The sequence below is a fragment of the Equus asinus genome, chromosome 5 (genome assembly GCF_041296235.1).
Source record: "Equus asinus isolate D_3611 breed Donkey chromosome 5, EquAss-T2T_v2, whole genome shotgun sequence".
Taxonomy (NCBI): Eukaryota; Metazoa; Chordata; class Mammalia; order Perissodactyla; family Equidae; genus Equus; species Equus asinus.
Window position 1 is genome coordinate 52,336,602 of NC_091794.1, and position 21,720 is coordinate 52,358,321.

Below are 21,720 nucleotides of genomic sequence, written 5' to 3' on the forward strand. Positions count from 1 at the left end.
AGAGTCCTCCAACTTTTCTCAGCATAGAAAGAAGGTGACACAGGTATCCCCCAGCCCTTCTAAGGCCAGATTCCCAGTTATGATAAGAATCTATAGCAGTAGATTTTAACCTTCAGTGAAAACATTTTCATATCATGTAGAATAGATTATACTCTCATCATCTCAAACTTCTCCATTTCCATCCCACAGGTTCTATTTGCATAACCAAAAGTTCATTACACTGCTTTCCCCAAACAAATGAACAATTTGCCTTAAAAGGTGAATTTGAATCTTAAGTTATATGGAAACAGAAACATCAGTTGGCAGTTGTACCCCCCTTTCCAAGCAAATTCTAACCACCAAAGATTTTTTTAAAATTTGGTGGCGGTTTCAATTACAATACATTATTACATCCTTCTCTTCATAGCACAAAGTCTGGCAAATAGAAGATGTTAAATAAGTGATGATTATTTTTCTTTCTTTGTTAAGAAGATGATTGCCCAGCTGGTACCAAACTACAAAGGCTTCTCTGACTTCTCAATCTCCCCCACTCCTACCCCTCTCTCTTGCAGACTCTTCTCCATGGTATCTAACCAGTCCCTTCAAAATTAGCTCTTCGATGTAGATTTCCCCAACATGCTCAGTTAAAATCAAGCATTCCTTATTTCTAGAACACTTTAGGTGAGTTTACAGTATAGCACTTATTATATCGCGTTCTCATTTCTTGCTTACATTCTTGTCTATCCTAGTAAGACGTGAGCTCTGGGACAGGCAGCTATGTCTCCTTCATTTTGGTTTCCACAGTCCCTAGCACATTTCATGGTACATAGTATGTGCTAAATAAATATTGTTGAGTTAAATTACATAAATATTTCAAAGAAAGAGATAGTGTATTCTCTTTTTCTAGTTTTAAATATCTCAAAAAGCAGGATTCAACTTTCCAGTCAGTCTATAATTCATTCTCTGTAAGGATCGTGATGAAGCCATCTCTCCTTCCCAGACATGCAGCATAATAAAAGATAGGACATCAGCTATTTTTTGGAAACTTCTCTCCAGAGAATTAAAAATGAGACTTTTTTCAATTCACATGACTAAAAATTTTTTATCAATTGTTCAATTACATTTAAAATTTATTCACTTTTCACTAAAGGGATGAGTCTTTTGATTTCTTAAAGGAATGATTTGCTTAATGTGTTAAGTTCAGGAACAATTTCAGTCCATCAGGACATTTATTGAATTAAGTTTCCTGAGTACTAAGATCATGGGTCAAAAGTTCTGAAATACATTTTCCCAAAAATGAACAATTTCCTTACAACAGAAAAATACCCATTTAAAATCTGTGTTCAGTACAGAAGAAGAAAAGCAATATAGGTTCAATAAAAATTTTTTGTGGACTGACAATTTTATATTTTATTACTCAGCACTGTGGTTCTTTTAATCTGAATGAATGCGTTTTGGTTTCAAACTGATAACTGAAGATTTTGGCAAAACTGGAGCCATTTAATCAGCTGTATTAGTTTCATATGACTGTTGTAACACATCACCACAAACTAAGAAGCTTAAAACAACAAAAATTCATTCTCTCACAGTTCTGAAGGCTGGAAGTCCAAAGTCAAGGGGTCTTCAGGGTTACACTCTCTCTGAGACTCTGTGTAGACTCCTTCCTTACCTCTCCCTAGTTTCTGGTGGTGTGGTCCATAATCCCTGGTGTTCCTTTGCTAGTGGACGCATCACTGCAATCTTTGCCTCTGTTGTCATGTGGCCAGCTCTCTTCACATGGCATTCTTCTTTCTTATAAAAACACCAGTCGTATTGGATTAAGGGCCCACTCTATTCTTGTGTGACCTCAACATAAATAATTATAGTTGCAATTACCCTATTTCTAAATAATGTCATATTATAAGATGCTGGGGGTGTTAGGGCTTCAACATACGAATTTTGAGGGGACGTAATTCAACCCATAACACCAACTATACTAAATTCTGTTATTGTGAAAAAGACAAAAAAGCTTCTTTGGTAGCAAACTTTAGTAAATGCCAAAGAGAGAAAAATTAATCGTAAGAATGCTTGTATATAAGCAACAGTAGGAAGGAGCATGTGAGCGACTGTTTACATTATAGTTGCTATTTAAGAAGCACTCCTCTTTTCCCTCTTTGATGTATGACTAGTTTATAATCAAGGCCAATAAGATAGAGTCTAAAAGTACTAGGATGCTTTCTACTGTTTATTGTCAGTAACATACCGGATATCTCATTTTGGACATTATCCTGCAGTTGGATATCAGCTAAAATAATCACGTTACTTTGTGTAAATGTAATATGGGATCCTATAAACATCTTAGTGGTCAAACATCCTCAGGTTGAAGAATCTAACACACACTTGCTATATATCAGATTCTTTTCTGTATAAGAAATGTTCTGAGAATATGTTTCTATGATTATGTGTATGGGCAAAATGACCGTTTAATACATGAAAATAAGGTAAATAAATAACTTTTATCATATAGCACTTTAACTTTGCAAAGCATTTAGCATTTACATTTTAATACTGAATGTTGTGGGTCCTTAGTCTGACATTTGTATATTGCATTTCACAGATAAGAAAACTGAGTCACTCAAAAAGTAAATTGATTGACATTCAACTAAGTGCTGGGAGCCTGGATTAGCTCTTGTGTATTGGCTCACAGCCTTACAGTCTTATTAGTTGGCTACTTATTAGAAACTTTATCTCCTGTTCAAAAGCACAGATTGACTGGGACCCTGCTGTGGACAAGGGACTGAGATGGATACAAAGAGATATTGATGAGATGGTTATCACTTAGATGAAGCGGTGCAAGATTTGCACAAGAAACTTACTAACAATATACAGCAGTGTACAGTAAATACTAAAAGGATGGTACAACCAGAAAGCACTAGGAGGTTCATGAAAAAAGAGAGGGAAGAAGGGAGAGGGAGCACCAGAAACCAGAATTGTTAACAAAAGCATCATGGAAGAGGAGGGACTTAAACGGGGCTTTAAAAGAATCAAGAGGGTGAGCCCCATATGCAGCGGGGAACTACTAAAAATTCCTAAGTAGGAGAGTGGCATGAGGAAGGCAACGTTTCAGAGACATCTATTTGGTAGCGGCAACACCTTTGTTCATGCTTGATAACTTGTCTGAATTCTTGACGTACTCTCCCCTCCATCCCTGTTTTTCTGGATAACTTCTGTTGGTCCTTAAAAGCAAATTTGGATTTTAGAAAGCTTCTCTGATCTCTCCATGCAAATTCACACAACAGCTTCCCTTCTCCCTGCTGGGAAGTTTTTCTTTTGTGTTTGTTTCTGAATAGCAGTTATATTAACATTATTTTTTCGTCTTCTCCACTGGACTGTAAACTTCCTAGCTCAGGAGCTATGCATACACTTGTCCCTTGGTATCTGCTGGGAATTGATTCCAGGGCCCCCCTCGGATACCCAAATCCATGGATGCTTAAGTCTCTTTTATAAAATAGCATAGTATCTGCATATAACCTATGCACATCCTTCCGTATACTTTAAATCATCTCTAGATCACTTCTAATACCTAATACAATGTACATGCTATGTAAATAGTTGTATTGTTTGGGGGATAATAACAAGAAAAATAAGTCTGTACATGTTCAGCACAGACACAGCCATCATAGGCCTTTCAATTTGCGGTTGGTTGAATCCAGGTATGTAGAACCCGCAGATACAGAAGACTGACTGTAATTCCTTTCCGTGACCCCAGCAAAAGCATGCACCTGAAAACTAGTAGCTGTTCAATGAACATTTGTTGCTTTAATCTGAATAATAGTGATGTTCAGGATGTGTTAAAGAGAGAAAGACTGAAGCTCAAAAGATCAGTTAAGAAATCATTGCAATGATTTGGGCACTAGGTAATGAGTATTTAAAGGGAGCAACCTCATTGGGAATAGTAAGGAACCGGTGAAAGAGAAAGACATTTATTGAAGTGTGTGACTAACTAGATATGGGTTAAGAAGGAATAGATTGTTTTGAGGTTCTAAGCTTGATTTACTAGGAAAATGAGAGGACTGTGCTTTCTTGTTCTTTTATAGCAGTCCTTAACTAGGCACCATGGACTTCTGGAGAGTTTGGGGGAGATTTCAGAGAGTCCTTGAAGCCCTTGAAGTTATTAGCAAGTTTATGCAAGTAGGGTCATATATGTGTTTTTCTTGGGAGAGGCTTCATAGTTGTCATTGAATTTCAGCGGTCCATGTCCTTAAGGTTGTTAAATACTACAGTCCTAGTCAACAGTACAGTAAAAAGTAAACAATAACCAAAGTCTTTCTGCCAGATATCGTTCTTTAAAGATATTGACTTATGTGGCATCACACAGTATCTTTTATCAACTGTTGAAACCAGATAGTGGAAAATAGAACATAATGTTGAAGACCAAGGGCTTTGCCACTATCTCACTGTATAACTTTCATTACCTTACCTAAGAATCTTTTATTGTTAAACAGAATAATGATAATCCATGCCCCTTAGGATTGTTGTGAGGATTATATGAGATAAGGTGTATAAGATTTTTAGTCCTCAATATTATCTCTTATTATGATTTTTATTATTATTCTTATTCAATTTTAGCATTTACTGAGCATCCATTATAGTGCCAACACGGTCCTAGAAACTTCCCCTCTTTACTGATCTCATTTAATCCCCACAATAAATTTGACAGAGATCTATTTTCATATTCAAGTTACAGATGAAGTGCAGACAGATAAATACCCTTCCTGTGGTCATACAACTAAGATATGTCAGAGCCAAAATTGCAGGAGTCAGAAAACAGGTGTAATGTGGGGCAAGCATGAGGGAGAGCACAGAACAGAGCAAATGGTCAGTGATAGAATGAGCAGGAAGATAAGAGGTGTGGAACAGCAGTGCCAAGGAGACTCTTGAAAAGAGATAACACCTTCCATAGGACGTGAAGTATCATATCCTTGCTTGGCTAGAAATCAACTCCAGGCTTGGCCAGCTTTGGATCTCTAAGTGGGTGGGTGTGAACTGTATATGGGCAAGAGAAAGTGAACTCAGGCAAAATGCAGCTAGATATGAGAACTGATGTGTCATGACCAGCTGCAGAAGGGACTACAAGGTGTTCCTTTACCTTAACCTGTTGGACACTGATACAAATTGGAATCCCAAGTTTTCATTAAACATTATCGAGACACGTTTCATAAGTGACAGAAAGCATTTTTAATTCAGCCCTTGAGGCTAATAGAGTATTTCACACACACACACACACAGACACACATACACACACACACATACACACACATGTTCTATGAGGTAATTGGTTAGAAAGTGACCAGAAACTACCATGGATTCACATAATAGTCTAGGTCCACCACTGTCAAGGATTGTGTTATATTTTTATTCTTGTGGGCAGTCCTAAGATTTGGTTTGGTTGGTTCTAAGCTTGAACATTCCACGGACACTTAAGCCCACTGATCAAAAGTGGGATTACAAATAATAAGGATAGGGACTCTAAAGGGAGACCCATCTAAGACCTTTTGTCATTAACCAAGAATCCTGGGTGTAAAGGAGAAGGAAGGAACACTACCAATCCACAGTAGGACCTGCAGACCAGGAGTAGATCCATCTCAAAACAAAAATTCTGAACTTTTCTTTCATTTTCTGCAGCATTTCCCCGTGTAAGACCCCTTTAAGCACAATGGTTGCATATGGCAGTAAATTGCTGTTGTTTAAGCAAATAGATAATGTTTACATGTGCTAAAACATTCATTTCATGATTATTTAGTTGTTAATTGTCTAGGTAGTCTTTTCGCTGCTCATTTTTTCACCTTTAGCTGTATTCTTTTGACAATTTTAGAGGAGGGTCAAGGAAAAGGGGAAATGAACCACATCTAGAATAAATATTAAAACATAAACTTTGGAAGAGGTACATAGTTAACACTATATGTATGTAATGACCAAGCTTATGATTTTGAATTATGTTTTGATTAGAAGGCAATGTGAGTTTAGCATATTAGCTTTAACTTGGAATGGACCTGAGTTTGAATCCCAGCTGTGTCCTTTCTTGACCTTAAGCCTGGAAATCAACCTCCTCAAGCTTCCACTTTCTTATATGTTAGCAGAAATAATAGTGCTAACTTCCTAGGGTAACACATGGAAGCGCTGCTTCACATGTGGCTATTCATGGCTCCAATAATTATGGATAATTAGAAATTGGCTGTAGATTACACTTTCATTAAAAGGTTGAATGGGTTTCTATTGCCGTAGTTTTCACCGGACGGACTATATTATGCGCAGGACTGTTATTTAAATGACTCTCCGGTGATAATTAGGCATTATTAGAAGTTGTAATAAGTCTTGCAGTATTCTTGTCATTATCCTAAAATCATTGGACTATTATACTAAAAATAGCCAATTTATAGGTGGACTAGAACATTCATCCTCCACTTTTTAGAAGCCCTCACTCCATTCCGTTTAAAAAAAGTGTGGTAATGAAACAGAAAAAAAAAGGAAGAAAACCTCTAAATCATCTTTCTTAGCAGGAAGTTCAAAGGAAGAAGTTTAAAACAGTTGGCATAAAATAAGCTCTTTTCATTTTCAGTAGATTTTAATGTGCATGTTGTGCCCATTCCCAAATAGCTAGGGTTCTGAATGAGTTAGCATCTTCCAAAAGTGCATAATATTTTACCAAGAAATAATTTAGGCCCAGTAAATTTCTGTCATGGCATGTTCATTGTTTTGAAGAATTATAATTAAGAAGCTTGTACAGTATTTGGCAATTAAAACAATGATCTAATTAGACTCATTGCCCAAGGTAATTTCTAGCTCCAGATGTGGCCCTACCTGTTAGCTAAGTGGGATCCTGTGCTTGAGCAGTTGTGTCTGTCTCCAAACCAGAGAGCACACAGGCAATGCCCATCGGGACAGACAGAGCTCCTTGAGCAGGAGTCGCCCAGGAATTAGGCTGATGTAGAAAATATACATGGCTCCTTGTCTAAGGATTTACACTCTTTTTTCCCTTCATAAACAAAGTTTCCAACCTGGTTTTAAAATGCAAATTGTGCTTTAAGCATCTGTGAAGTCAGTAAATATTAGCTGCTGCTTCTTCTTATTGAAATGGAAAAGTGAGGTTCAGTGATTGCTGTTGACTTGGAATCACAGAAGATCGGTGTCACCCGATAAGCTCTCTCTTCCCCTCCTGCAAATTGAGGCCTGGAGGGGTGAGGCGAATCTGGAGTCCTAACTTAGGGCCCTGCATTGGAAGTACTGGCCTCTTTTTTTTTTCCTCCTGTAATTTTTACCTTTTTTTCATTTGAAAGAAATCTAGCTCCCTTCCAATCTTTTACTTCTTTACAGAGTCTATTGGGAAGATATTAGGTGTGTTCAAAAACTGAAGGAAGTCACATCAACCGTGAAAAGAGGTGGGAAGCATAAGAGGTTATTAATGCCTCTCTGTACCTCAGTAGTTGGCTCCTGTCCTCTCTCATAGCATCTTAGACGTCTGCCAGGAAATGTCTTTGATGGTGTGAAAAAACTGAGTGTGCAGAGTTGATGGAGGGAAACTTTCACGTCTAGGGAAGGAATGAAGCAATTGAAAACTTAGAACTCTTATCCTGTTTTGTTGGGTAATTGTTACCCAAAAATAGAGTATTCTTTTCCCGTACCAAGCAACCATTTATCTGGGAAGCAAGTTATTAGCAACCCACAACTGCTCATGGGAGTTGGGGGAAAATGGTGTGAAATGTAATTGGGATAATGAAAACAAAAGATTTCCCAATATAATGTCTTCCAAGTCAGCCACTTTATAAAAAGCATTTTGGTAGCAAATGTGTACCGTGTTTCAAGATTTTTCTTCATCTGTTTTTAAAACAGATTTAAGGTAGAAGAAAAATCAAACTTCAAGGAAGCTTTGTATTCTTTGAACATTACTGAGATATTTAATGGTGGCTGTGACCTTTCTGGAATAACAGGTAGTATGATACATAATTCTTATATTATCATGTTGATACGTTTTCTTAGTAACATATATCTTGTTGATATGTTTTCCTAGTAACTATGTTAATGGACTGATATTAAAACTGAAAGAGCCTTTGGTCCCAGAAAATATGTACACAGGGCATAGATGTCATAGACATGTTGAGCTATCTGTAAACAAGCAATCTACTTTGCATTTAAGTAGTTTTCCTTAATGAAAGTCAGAAAACCTTTTAGACTGTTAGATAAGCCTTGTAAGCATGCCTGTAATGAAACTATGTAGGTAAAGTATTATATGGGCTTTTATTTCAGTTCTGTTTGGATTTCTTTATCTGAATAGTGGGAATTACAACTTTGAGTCTCTCACCTAAGCAGAGCTAATAAAACTCTTATAAACCAATTTGCAAATGTTAATTCGGTAATATTAGAGCCCCTGAAACAGAAATCCACAAGCTGCTGGATGATGAACACTATCTAAAAATTGTAATGCTACAGCTTGTAGATTTAGCTTGGGACCGATAACAAATCTGAGAAGACAGAGTTTTGTGCTAACGTGCACCTGGGAAGTTTTCCCTGGCTAAGACGCTCGTTCGCACATTCAAGCCCAAGACAGTCTTTTAATTTCTCTCATCTTAGAAGTACCCATTAGTTCAAAAATAACTAAAGAGAAAAAGTGGATGAAGAAACCTAATTTACCCTCTTTTAAATTCAGTCTTCTGTTTTATAAAAAGGAGCAAAAGGATACAAGCTTGTCTGTCTGATGGATTTTTGTATCATAACATGGAAATATCGTGTATTCCTATATAAATACCTGGGCTTTGGAGAAGTACTCATTAATTTATTCACTCATCAATTATGTGGGTGAATGGGTAGAATGGATGAGCTTTCCTGGTGGAGGAGGTGGGTGGGGTACACAGGTGACAGAGATGTTCATTACCACCTTCACACATGATTTAGCTACTTGTTCTCACTCTGACAGATAGATCTGACTTTAACAATTTCATTGGCATCAGGAATGAGACAGTCAGCATTAAATACTGCAACAGGATGCTATCTGAGTGTGCCCTGGAACACAGCCACCTTGCCAGCCTGAAATAAACCAAGCCGTTTTTCAAGCACCTCTTTCTCTTAAAGTTCTTTCTGGCTTTCAGAAGCTTAACTCGCTATACTTTAGACTGTAAATTCCCAGCAATTTGTGACATTTATGAAATCTCCTTTTATAGGTAGATTTATCAAGAAAATACTTCCAAAATGCTTCATAAAAGAATTTGTGCAAGAGAATAACCCTGAGCAGGGAAGAATAAATGTCCAACATTTTCTGTTCTTTCGTTACCTATTTGTGTTGTTTCACTACTTTGGTTCTCACTGCCTGAAACAGAACAAGCACAGCCAACGCTGGCACTGCATCTGGTCATTAGGAGAACAGTGAATTCCCCACTGTCCTGTGCATAATTTGTGCAATAACATTCACTAAAGGCTGCTGTGAACCAGTCCAATGCCAATGCTATGGGATATTTACACAAAAGAGACACCACCTCATATTCATTAGTTCACAAGTTTTGAATGAAATGTTTTTAAAGAATTACTTTGAAAAACTTGGGATGAATATTTGGCTTCTAACTGTTAGAACTTCTTGTGTTACCTTTAGTAAAATATTCAACCTTTCTGATCCTCAACTTTCTAATCTGTTAAATGAGGTAATATATCCTAGTGGCAGAAATAAAAGAATGTATGTAGACCACCTTGTTCAACATCTGGCACATAGTAGATACTCAGTATATGTTAAATACAAAAAAAAAAAAAAAAATCCAAGTGGGGCGAATGGCACTTGTACATCTTCTAGTAAAGCTGTAGAAGGTTTCTTGTCCTCTGAATTTGACAAAGACATATTTAGAATTTTCATAGAGAACTGAGGGGAAGAATTATTACCAAGGTGTAGAAACCAGTGAGTCTATGGAGTCCAGATTCCTTGTTCTGGTCTAGTACCTCTCAGGTCCTGTTCTCTTCCCAACACTGAGTCCTCTCTGTGGTAAGATGGAGCACAGCAGACCAAATGCTCTGTATGACAGTCAGGGAGTCATTTGGTCTGGTGCTATTGCTAAACTGCGTGAAATTCTCCACTCCTCCCCAACCTGATGTTTTGTCTTTGCTCTTGGCATGGGCCCCTAGGTCATCTACTCTGGGCTCTATATGGGAATCCTGTCTTATTCCAGGCAATCCTGGAGAAAGAGGGTTCTTTTTCACTGGACTTTGAAAGACCATTTTGCATTTCAGTTAATCCGCTCAATAATGCGGATGCCCACTTTTCTCCATCTTACATCTTTCTATCACTAGACATTCATATCCATTGACTTATTAGTTTAAGTATTTGTTGTAAGCCAACTACATGCCAGGCAGTTTTCTAGGGATATAGCCATGAATAAAGGGGACAAAGTTCCTCTTCTAGTGAAGTTTCTATCTGTTAGGGAAGATGGATAATTAATTAATTAATTAAATGATAAAGCCATAGATACTGTGAATTTAAACAAACTATGGTCATTCGATAAATGGTAATTAGGTCAGACAAGAGCAGAATTAGACAGGGCGGTGAGGGAAGACTGCTATTAGGAAGCGACATTTTTGCTGAGACCTAAATAACAAGGGAGCCAATCAGAGGAAGTTCTGGGGAAGGAGTTCCAGGCAGAGGGAGTGCTGGGGCTGAGGCCTTGATGCTTCTCTTTGTAGCTGGAGCTATGGGTGAGGAGAGGAGGACGGGAGAGGAGGCTAAGTATTCAGGGCCCAGAAAGAATCATCGCAATTTGGAGTTTATTTTTATTGGGATAGAAGCCTTTTTTAATGCAAATATCGTTTTGATGACTTCTCTCTTTCTTGCCTGAGGGCATTTGCTTTACTGTAAGCTGTCAGAGCTGGTTCCCTTTTACTAAAGTATTTCTTCAAGAATCCTTTCAAATCCAGTGGTTTTGGTGGAGTCTGCCTACATCACAGCAGCTTTCTCTCTCAAGAGAAACAAAGGTCCTTTTCCTTCTTTCTCTTGGACTTTCAAGGCCCGTCTTTCTCTTCTCCACCCTCTTGCCACCATTGAACACATGACCGCATTTCTGTTGACTCTCTGAGGAACATTGTCAGATCCATCTGGTCTTGACACAGCAGGGATGGCTGATGGTTTCTGAACTCGTGGTTTTACTTCCCTTCTCAAGGAGACTGTCCTCACAGGTCACTGTGTCAGAAACACTTCACACAGATGGCAGTTCCACCAGGGGAGAAGGGGGGCCTTCCCTCTCAGCTTGGATCCACACCAGAGCAAAACATTGTGGGACACTATCCTACACTGAGAAATTTGACAGGTTTTAAAGCATAGCTCTGAAGTGATTTTGTAACAGATGCCACAAAAGCTCTTCAGACTTTTATAGCCTCACCATTCTTGAAGGAAAGTAAATTTTGTTTTAAACTCGGATCAAAACTGAATACAGAATTGAAAAGGCAAGCCAGCTTTGAGGTTGAATACATAGGGTGGGATTAATTCAGATCTGTAAAGCCTCTTTCATCCTGTCAGTAGACCATGGCTAAGGGGGGCAAAACCCTCTGTCCATTCAAATATTTCACTGAGTGGGAGACCTGGTCTGAGGCTTCCCCTCTTCTGTCTTTATCTTTTATATCTGGGCTGACCTTGGTCTCTCTGTATCGGTCTCTATATCATCTCTGCAAGAGCTGAACCTAAACCACCTTTATCTCTAGCAAATTAACTAACTTGGAAAGAGTTTGTATTTTTCTTTTTCTTTGTTCATTTGAGAATGTAATTAACTTTGGACCTAATAAGTAATGGCTCTGAATTTTAACCCTTAAAGACACTTTCATATTTTCCGACAGACTCATCTGAGGTATACGTTTCCCAAGTCATCCAACAAGTTTCCTTTGAGATAAATGAAGACGGTGGTGAGGCTGCCACATCAACTGGTAGGACAATTGATTTCCCAACAAGCTAGGAGGAAAGACTCGGGGAGAAATGAGCATATGAGCATTAGGGTACCAGTGCTTTTGTATTACTCTGGTCTCTTTTTCCTTCCTGCTGTTCAGTACCCTATAGGAAGAAAGAAGAAATTGGTTGTATAAGTTGATTATGCATCTCTGCAGCCACAGTTTAATGCAAAAGGGAAGTGAAGGGATTTGATTAGGAGTTGAAGCCCATCTACTGATAAGTGTTTATTTGCAAATTGGATTACCTGCCAATTAACAGATTGGACCTGTGGAGAAAAGTTTAGGCTCAAACATGAAATCATCATTGCTCAGGAGTGCTCACTCTTAAGTAATTGTGTTAATTTCCTTCTTCCATTACACCAGGTTACTCTCTACTGTTCTAATTTGATTCTTGTAGTATCTCTGTGACAATGGCTCTCAAACTTTGCTGCACATTAGAATCACCTGGAAAGCTTTTAAAACTCCTACGCCCAGTCCACAGCCCCAAATAATTAAATTAACATGTCTGGAGATGAGATCCAGGCTCCTGCATTTTCTTGTTTCCCTGAATGATTCCGTTGTACATCCAGGGTTGAGAATCAGTGCTCCACAGTGGCTTGCAGCCTGTCCTCGCCACTGCAAGTGCAGTGCAAGGACCAGCAGCATCAGCCTTACTCAGGAGCTTGTTAGAAATGCAGAACCTCAGGTCCAACTCCAGACCTATGGAGTAGGATTCTGCATTTTCCAAGGTCTCTAGGTGATTTGTGTGCACATGATGGTTTGAGAACCACTCCTTTAGGATATATTTCCTTGAATGAACGGTGTTATAGTATCTATGCTGTATATAAGTGATACTTGAGAAATAATTGGGGAAAACCCTTAAATTCAATTAGAAATGGAAAAGCAACTTTAATGAATTCCTTGTAAGTCTATTTTAATTTTTTAATGAAAAGATTAAATTTTAATTGAATTTTAAACAATATGTAAAAGAAATGTATCATTTAAACTGTCTTATTAAGTTTCTATAAGTTTATATCAATGTTATTAATTTCTTGATTAATTTGAAATGTTACATAGTGCCAATGGATTTTGACATCTGAGTGAGACACACTGGGCTCTCACTACCATTTGTCATCTCCTGAAGGACCTTGCAATACTGTGTTCAAGGAGCTTAGATTGGTGGGATGTGATATTTCAGTCCTTAGAGAATCAAGATGTTGCATTGGGATTAGGTTACTGACCCATGTAGACAAATTTTCCAGGTGCTTTTACTTAGAACTGGAAGAGTCCTTATAGATCATTATCTTATCCTCTCATTTTGGTGAGAAAAACAGACCCTGCAATGTGAAGTACTTGTCTGAGGTCAGACTATTAATTGACAGCAGAGTTTGAATTAAAATCGAGTTTCCTAACTTGAAGTCCACAGCTCTTTCTCCTATTGCCCACTGCCTCTCATTTTAAGTCTAGAGTTCTCCAAGAGGATGTAACAATCGTTAAGGGAAGGCAGGATAAGTTAGCAGTGACCCTGATGGATTACACCTCTGAATAGTCAGCATGAGTATTTTGACTTTCAGGCATGTGCTCAGTGGTTGCTAAAGAACAAAAATACTCAAGTATTCACCAAAATAAGAGTGGGAGTGATAGTGATTGCTTTTCTGACTTCTTAATTCAGACATAAGCCTGTATTCATCGGTAATTTGGAAAGTGCATCTTGATATTCCAGACAGGAGGGCGCCATGCATTTTATGCTACTAAGGTTATGTTTGATTGTGGATGGGATCAGAATATGTCACCTCGAAATATGCCACTTTGGTAGAAAGGGTGATTTGAGCTAAAGGCAGTTGAGAAACAGCAGATATAAAAAGAGCTCTCTACTCTCCCCCTATCTGCCTTAAAGCAGAGCATAAATTTCCTTGTGTGAAGTGTCTCCTCTCCTCTCTCCCGGACCTGGAACAGGAGAAGGAAGTTCACACTGAAATGAGTGTGCGTAACACACCTTATTGAATAATCCTTATTTATCATAATTTCCCCCCTATATTTATCTTCCCACACTGCTTCTAGCCCAAACTCCTTTTTGTTTGTCTGCTCACTGCTCCACATTTTACCACCCTTTTTGAATATGGTATATGAGCTCTCAAGCCTAACCATTTTACGTATTCATTTTTTTCTGTGAAGCTCCTATGTGGATACAAAATAAACCATTTATTATGTTAATCTGTCTTTTGTCAGTTTAATTTGAACACCCTAGGCATCAACAAAGAGTGCAGAGGAAAAGATTTTTCCTTGTCTACAATTATTTTTTAATTCCGATTACGTTACATTTTTAGAAATCATTTTTTAATAGGTTTGAAAAAATTGTACAAAATCATGACATTATTGGTAAAGAAAATACGAATTGATTGTAGAAATATTTAGTCTATAATGAAAAAATCTAACCATTTAAATTTACCCACTATAAATATTGACAGATGACACAATGGAGCAGCATGATGTAAATTATCATAGCAAATAATTGTTAAGGCAGTAAGTCTCGCCATCTAATCTCATAATAAAAATCCCACACACATTCACAGTGTAAATCCTAAAAGCTCTGAGCTCACAAAATAATTTTGCAAAGGTAAGTTAAAAAAATAAATTTGAACTCAGACATGATTATGAGCCTGAAGAATAGAAATAAAATGCAAACATATCTGGATAAGAATTAGGAGTTGAAACATTATAAAAGTAAATCATATAATGTAAATAAAAAGTGAGCAGAAAATTACTGTTTAAAAGATGAAATTTTTCAACTGCTTTCACTAAATTGAATCTAGTATCTGGCTTTCTTCTTCACTGAGCATAAATGTGAAGTTAGAATTATTCCATGAATGATCCAATATTTATTCTTCTGTTCTCTGGTTTTTAAATTTATTCCAAACTTCTCTGTATTTAGAAAATGGTTATTTTTCTCCATGTTAACCCCTCAAACAAAATGACCTTTCCTGTCTATGAAAAGTATTAGGGATATACTTTCTTTACTGATCTGTTAAAGTGAACATCTCAATAACTGTTGTCTCTATTTCACAGGCATAAACATCCCTGCGATCATGAGTCTGGCTCAAAATCAATTTATAGCAAATCATCCATTTCTGTTTATCATGAAGAATAACCCAACAGGTACTTTTTTGAGAATTCTCTGGGGGAACTGCTTAAGTTAAACAGACCTAGTCCTTGCTTCTAATTGCAATCTACATATATGAATCATTTATTCTTTCAATGGATACGTGTTGAGTGTCTGTTTTGTACCAAGCATTGTATTTTAAGAACTGATAGGGGCCTAAAATAGGGCAGTATAGTAATAGCTGCCAACACTGCTATTATATATGTTATCTGTTTCCAATACCTATCTCTAAAGCTAACACCATCCCAGTAGGTTAGATATTGACTAATAAAGACACAGATGCTCAGAGAGAGGTTACGTCGTTTGTCGAAGTGGCTGAGTGGGGATAGCACCTGTTTGTCTCTGAAGACAACTCTCTTTCTGTGATGCCACAATGGGAGTTAGAAATTGGGAGTTGCAGCGTTGTGAAAGATTTCAGAGGTACATTCCAAAAGAATAAGTGACTAGGTATAGGCTCTGAGAGGGAGGGAGGGGTCAAATATAATTCACAATTTCCAATTTGGACAGTTGCTTGAAAGATGAAGCGGTTAAGTACAAAACGAAGTCATAGTGGATTGGATTAGCATTTGACTCGATGTCAACATGTGGGAATGCAGGTTGTCTGGTGAGATGTTTCTGTACTTTATCTTATGGAAAAGAGAGGTCAGGAATGTGGATGCAGTGGGGGAACTTTCTTTTAAGTTTATAGTTAGGACTCTTCAGGAGTCATAATGTCCGTGTGAGGGTTGTAAACCACAGGAAGGCAGAAATCATGTCTTACTAATCTTGGTATCCAGCCCAGTGTTTGGCAAGTGACTTGCACACGCTGTGAGTATCCCCCTAGAGATTGGGAGTATCGACTTGGGTGTCAGACTTGGGCTCAAGTTCCAGCTCAATTAACTAATAGTTGTAAGGCAATCATTTATACTTTCTAAGGTATATTTTCCCCATCTTTTATTTGAACATAATATTAGTAGTCATCTCATAGAGTTAAATAAAAGAATATACGAAGCCTATAAAACTGTGCCTGCACATAGTGTTCATTACAAATAAATCAATAAATATAAAAGAATAAATGACAATAAGTGAAAGGAGGAAAATGAAAAATTTCTTTGTATAAATTGGCTTACATGGAAAAGAAACACAGTTAATTTCAGAATCTGAATCTTTTAGATTTACTAGAGATACTGATGGATATACCAGTCTCTTTTTTAGGCTCCAGGAAGCTAATGCTGGGTGGCCCTTATGAAAGTTATATCTTGGAAAAATGGAACAGCTTTAGATTTGCTGAAATTGCATTAACACAACTTTAATTCCAGTAGTAGATGTGTCAGTGTTAAAAGATATTCTGACTATATCATTTGATTGATACATCTTTAACTTTTGAATAACTCTAATTTCTTACAATTAGCATGTAATTATTGAGTATGGAGAGTAGAAAGAAATGAAGCTCCATTGAGCATCAGTGCACAAGGAAATAATGGCATTTATGTTAAAGCTGTTTGACTCTACTCTTCAAGTTGATGGCTAAGGCAATCTACTAGTGATAAGTTAATCAGCAGTGAAATTCAAAACCCAAAATAATCCATTTATTTACTTATTTGTGATAATACTTAACTACCAGGCCTTAATGACAATCTCCACTGTTTTATGATCTTTATTGCAATGAGACTTTCTAAACCAGGGTTACTCCCTTAAAGTATTGTTTAAAGTGAATGGCCACTCATTTATCAAGGCCTGTAAATTGTTGCCATATAAAGTGTAGAATGGGCTATTATCTTACGACAATACACATTCAGTGATTTATTTCTTTTTCTCTCACAAATGAACTCAAGAAATCATTGAGATTAATGAACACGGTGACTTCGCATAGCATAGTAGGCTACGAAGTGGTTTAATGCTTTACATAAAATATATTCATTTGACAATTTCTGAAGTACAATGATGAATGATTTTAGATTTAGTCAATCAAGTTTTATCTAGGTTTAAAATTTTCTTCTGGTCAGTGCTCTTTGCAAAATCCATACGTTATTTGTGTTTTCCTATCCAGTTGCTTCTATATTTTAGTGTACTCATCCAAAGTTCTTAGTAAGCCAAACTTCTAGGGAAATGAAGAACGTTTTTTCTTCTTTTAGGCTGATGGTGTAGGCCAGTTTTACAGACTTGTGGAAAAAAATTGTGAAAGATGCTATATGAAACGTGCCATTTCTGAGAAAGTAGTGAATCATGGTTTTGAAACTGACAATACTCCACACATATTGTGTTTAGAACTTTTTCAGAGTCTTGGGTTGAAGGGAGAAGCAGACTGCAGGTATTCATTAAGAAATCTTTTTCTCTCCTAGGCTATTAGATTTGTCTTTTTGTTGTTAGTGCCGTCCATGGATTTCGACTCCTAGTGACCCTGTGTACAGCAGAGCAGAACCCTGCCCGGTCTTTGTTTTTTTTTTTGCACCATTCTTCAAGCTATATCAGACAATCCTCCACTGCTATTCATAGGGTTTAATCGCCAATTCTTTGGAAGTGGGTGGCCAGGTCCTTCTTCCTAGTCTGTCTTAGTCTGGACGCTCCACTGAAACCTGTCCACCATGGGTGACCCTGCTGGTACTGGAAATATCAGTGGCATAGCTTTCAGCATCACAGCATCACAGCAATGCAGCAATGTGCAGCTGACACAGTAGGACAACCAACAGACAGGTGGTATGGTTCGCTGATGGGGAAACAAACGTGGGCTGCAGTGGTGGGAGCTCAGAATCTTAACCACTAGACCACCAGGGCTGGTTAGCTCTGGTTATGCTACTGTATTTTAATATTAGGAAATAAAAGTTGCTTCCATTTGATGGAGATGTTGTATAAATACATTGACTAAATATGAGGGACACCTATTTAAGAAGGAGGCATGAAGAGAAAAATGGAACCAATAATGACTTCTGCTTCAGCCTGCCTCTAAATTCATTGCTATTATGTCAAGGGAGATTTCACTATCTGCCCAATTTAGTAGTGAGTAGATTGGTGACTGCATGAAGACTCAATTCAAAATGTGATTCTCCTTTGGCAAAGAAGTAGATTAAAAAGGCTGAGACAAATGGCTTTTATGTAATGTTCTACACTTCTGCGTGTTCAAAATTTTGAAATATTGTCTTCAATTATGAGTTTCTTTATGTTACATTAAAAACTTCCTCAACAAATAATTCTGATAAACATTTTGTTGCCATCAAATTATAAGATACAAACATCACTAATGATTCCTATTATGACTAAATGTAATATTCTTCCTAGGAATGTTATTTATGCATCTCTATCTATCTGAAAAATGCGAGTATTTGTTTTTCTTCTGTCTTTCTTTTTTTTTTTTGAGGAAGATTAGCTTTGAGCTAACATCTGCCGCCAACCCTCCTCTTTTTGCTCGGGAAAACTGGCCCTGAGCTAACATCCGTGCCCATCGTCCTCTACTTTACGTGTGGGACGCCTACCACAGCATGGCTTGCCAAGCAGTACCATGTCCAAACCGGGTATCTGAACCAGCGAACCCGGACCGCCGAAGTGGAACGTGCGCACTTAACCATTGCGCCACCTGACCAGCCTGTTTTCTTTCTTTTTCTCAGAATTATTTTGATATTTTTGAGGCAAGGCATTATTGATGATAGTTATTCATAAAAAGAAGAAAAAATCTGTTAAAGATTATGACTATTTCCATGTTATTGGCTCTTCTAAGAGTGTGTCTGTCTTTGGACTCAATAGTAAAGAGTTAATAAAAAAGGGCTTCCTTATTGTTATCCAAGTACATTTAAATATAATTTTCATCAGCTTTAAAATTACATAAAATTTGTTTTATCACTTTTGAAATTAACCTTTCTTACGTATGACTGTAAGGAATTCTAGTCAAAACAACAATTGACATGGATCCATTCAAGCCACTCTCTTTACCCTGGTTGAAAAGAAAGGTGAATGGATTTTGACACATCATTTATTTCTGTTTTGTCCTCTAGTTCTTAGTTCCTTTTCACCTGCAAACACAGAATGTCTGGAAACAGGTGTTTGTGTTTATGCCGTATACGATCTCACCTCCGTGAGGATTTCAAAGTACCCGCGATATGAAAATATCGTCTGTAGTTGTGAGCTTTGCTCCAGAGCTGAAGGAGGAGATCTGAGAAGCTGCATTTTTAACCCTCAGAGCTTATGTTACGTGCATAAAAAGATGACTGCTAATGCCTTAAATTTAAAACTCTACCAAGCTCATCACCATTTTATTATGCGATGTTTGCCTGACTGAGTCTCTATATTTAGAACACCTCTCTGTCACTTTATTTTTACTTTCCTATGTGAAAAACAGGACTAATGTATTTTCCATGACAAGCTGTTATGAATGTTAATTTACTTCATAAATTACCAGAAAATGATTAATAATGATGCAATTATGTATTTTCGACAAAGGAGAGGGTTTTGCTATTAGACATTGCCTATTTATCTAATAGAGAACAAAAACTAAGTGATTTATCAAAATATTAAGAAAGACTAATTACCATCATCTTTTTTCTCCAGAAATTCCTAATGTATGTTTTTTTTCTTTTTCCTAGAATCAATTTTATTTATGGGAAGGGTGACAAATCCTGACACCCAAAAGATGAAGGGAAGAGATTTAGATTCACTGTGAATGAAAAGCACAGCTTCAGAATATAAGATGATTCCTGGAAAATAGTTGATTGTCAAAATATCATCATCCTGCAAATATTTTCTATATAGCTTTTCCTGTTTTAAACTGTGCCTGTATTAATCTATGTTCATATAGACCTGTATTAATGAATAAATGAAATTAATAAATGAAATTATTCATTCAATGTTTGTCCTTTCTGTATGTTTTATAAAGTCTATATGAATCATAAGCAGTGAACTAACATAAAATATTACTATCAATACGTTAGAACAATTCTGTCCAAGATATTTGAGATATCAAGTTCCTGTGTTAGATGTCAAAGTCTCTATATTCCTAAAAGACTGGACTAGATGATTCCCAGGCACAGCAGCATTAACCAAACCATGGGAAAGTAAGGTCGAGAGAGTGGCTGTGGTGTTTGCCTCTGGGATGCTGCTTAAAATGCAGAGATCCAGTGTCTGTGACAGTAGACAAGCTGTGAGTTTTTCACTAATCTTAACTTGGTATTCCATGTGTTTCATTTAATATTTACCCTGTTTCAATAGTTTTGGGGACATATCAATTTTTTCTTCTGATTTATGCTTTAATCATGTGTAGAAAGTAGAAATGTTGAAAACATGTATAAAGCTTTCCTATATGTGAAAGTGGCAGCTAAATTAGCTTGATTCAGGAAGCTGACCTTCCATGATTTTACAACACTGAGCTAAGAAAGTGTTCGAGCCAAGATTGTAATCAAAAAAGATTAAATGCAGAACCCTTCCTCTGAATACTCTGAAATATCAGAACGAAATATCCAAAATAATACTACATTCCAATGACTTGATATAACATGTTTCACAGTTTCTCTGTTTTCACTTTAATGATGTGAAATGTCCTTTTGTTTGTTTGTCTCCACAATTCTTGGCAGAGAGCTTAATGATAATGGCTACCCATTGTTGAGCCTTAATTAAGTGTCAGGCACTGAAATAAACACTTTATCTACATTATGTTAAACGTACTAAAAATCCTATGAGATACTATTACCCTCTTCCTGATGAAGAAACTGAGACTCAAAGATGTTATATAAAACAGTCAAGGACATATAGCAAATAAACATGGTGGTCTTTACTGTATTTCAAAGTGTGAGCCCTAGACTATCTGAGTTAGAAGCCTGTGACCATAATCACTGAGTTATAATTCCTTCTACGTAAGTCCTTCAAAGTAATACACATCTTCCCCTGAAACAGTGCGCTGTCTAGTCTCCAAAGTCTATGTGTCCAGCATGTCTAGCAAAACCTAGAGCAATACTCAAGACAAGAAGACAACGTTAGAATTAATTGAGTGCTTAAAACCATAACATAATTGAAAGCAATGTTCATTTTCCTAGACTGTCAATTTGAGTTTACTTCTATAGAACACCATAAATGCTAATCTATGTGTTAATGATATACCACAAGTATGCTCCTCACTGTGGAACTGGTCTAAAAATGTGCTTTTTCTATTCAGGAAGAAGAAAATAGTAAGCTCAGTTAAGAGGACAGTAGTTTTATTCAGGTCTGGTCCAGATTCCTTTTTTCTTTGGATTGCCTGAGTTCTTGGGATCTTTTCCCATGTGTTACAGGTTAGTCCACTCTGGGGATTCATTCATCCTTTCTATAAATATGAATTGAGCTTCCACCATGTTCCAGGCACTGTTCTAGGCACCAGGGACGTACTAGTGAACAAAACTGAAGTGGTCTCTGCCCTCATGGGGCTGACATTTTACTGATGGCAGAGAGACGGTAAGCCGGTGAACAAATGTAAAAACAAGTTAATTTCAAATGGTGAAAAGTGAGGACAATTATAATAAAACAGCATAAGGAAATAAGAGGGGTTTTATAAAATGAGATAGTGTGATAACGTGACTGCCCAAGTTTTACTTTAAGCGCATCTTTTGGTAATGTGTCCCTAATCTTCAACAAGATCTGTTCGATGTCTGCCTTGGGTTCCCTACTATGGAAGCTGACTTTGCACTGTAGGGAAGTTTGGGCTGTTCTTCTCTGAGTTC

General features: G+C 37.2%; 1 protein-coding gene across 1 annotated transcript in view; it reads left to right on the plus strand.

The window, feature by feature from the left end:
• Positions 1-19,866, plus strand: part of SERPINI2 (serpin family I member 2) — a 31,852-nt gene extending 11,986 nt beyond the window's left edge. The window contains exons 6-9 of the mRNA XM_014846514.3: positions 7,849-7,946; positions 11,818-11,904; positions 14,971-15,060; positions 19,618-19,866. Of these exons, the coding sequence (XP_014702000.1) occupies positions 7,849-7,946; positions 11,818-11,904; positions 14,971-15,060; positions 19,618-19,694 (352 nt within the window). The 3' untranslated portion in view covers positions 19,695-19,866. The remainder of the gene's footprint in view (positions 1-7,848; positions 7,947-11,817; positions 11,905-14,970; positions 15,061-19,617) is intronic.
• The last annotated feature ends 1,854 nt before the right edge of the window (positions 19,867-21,720 follow it).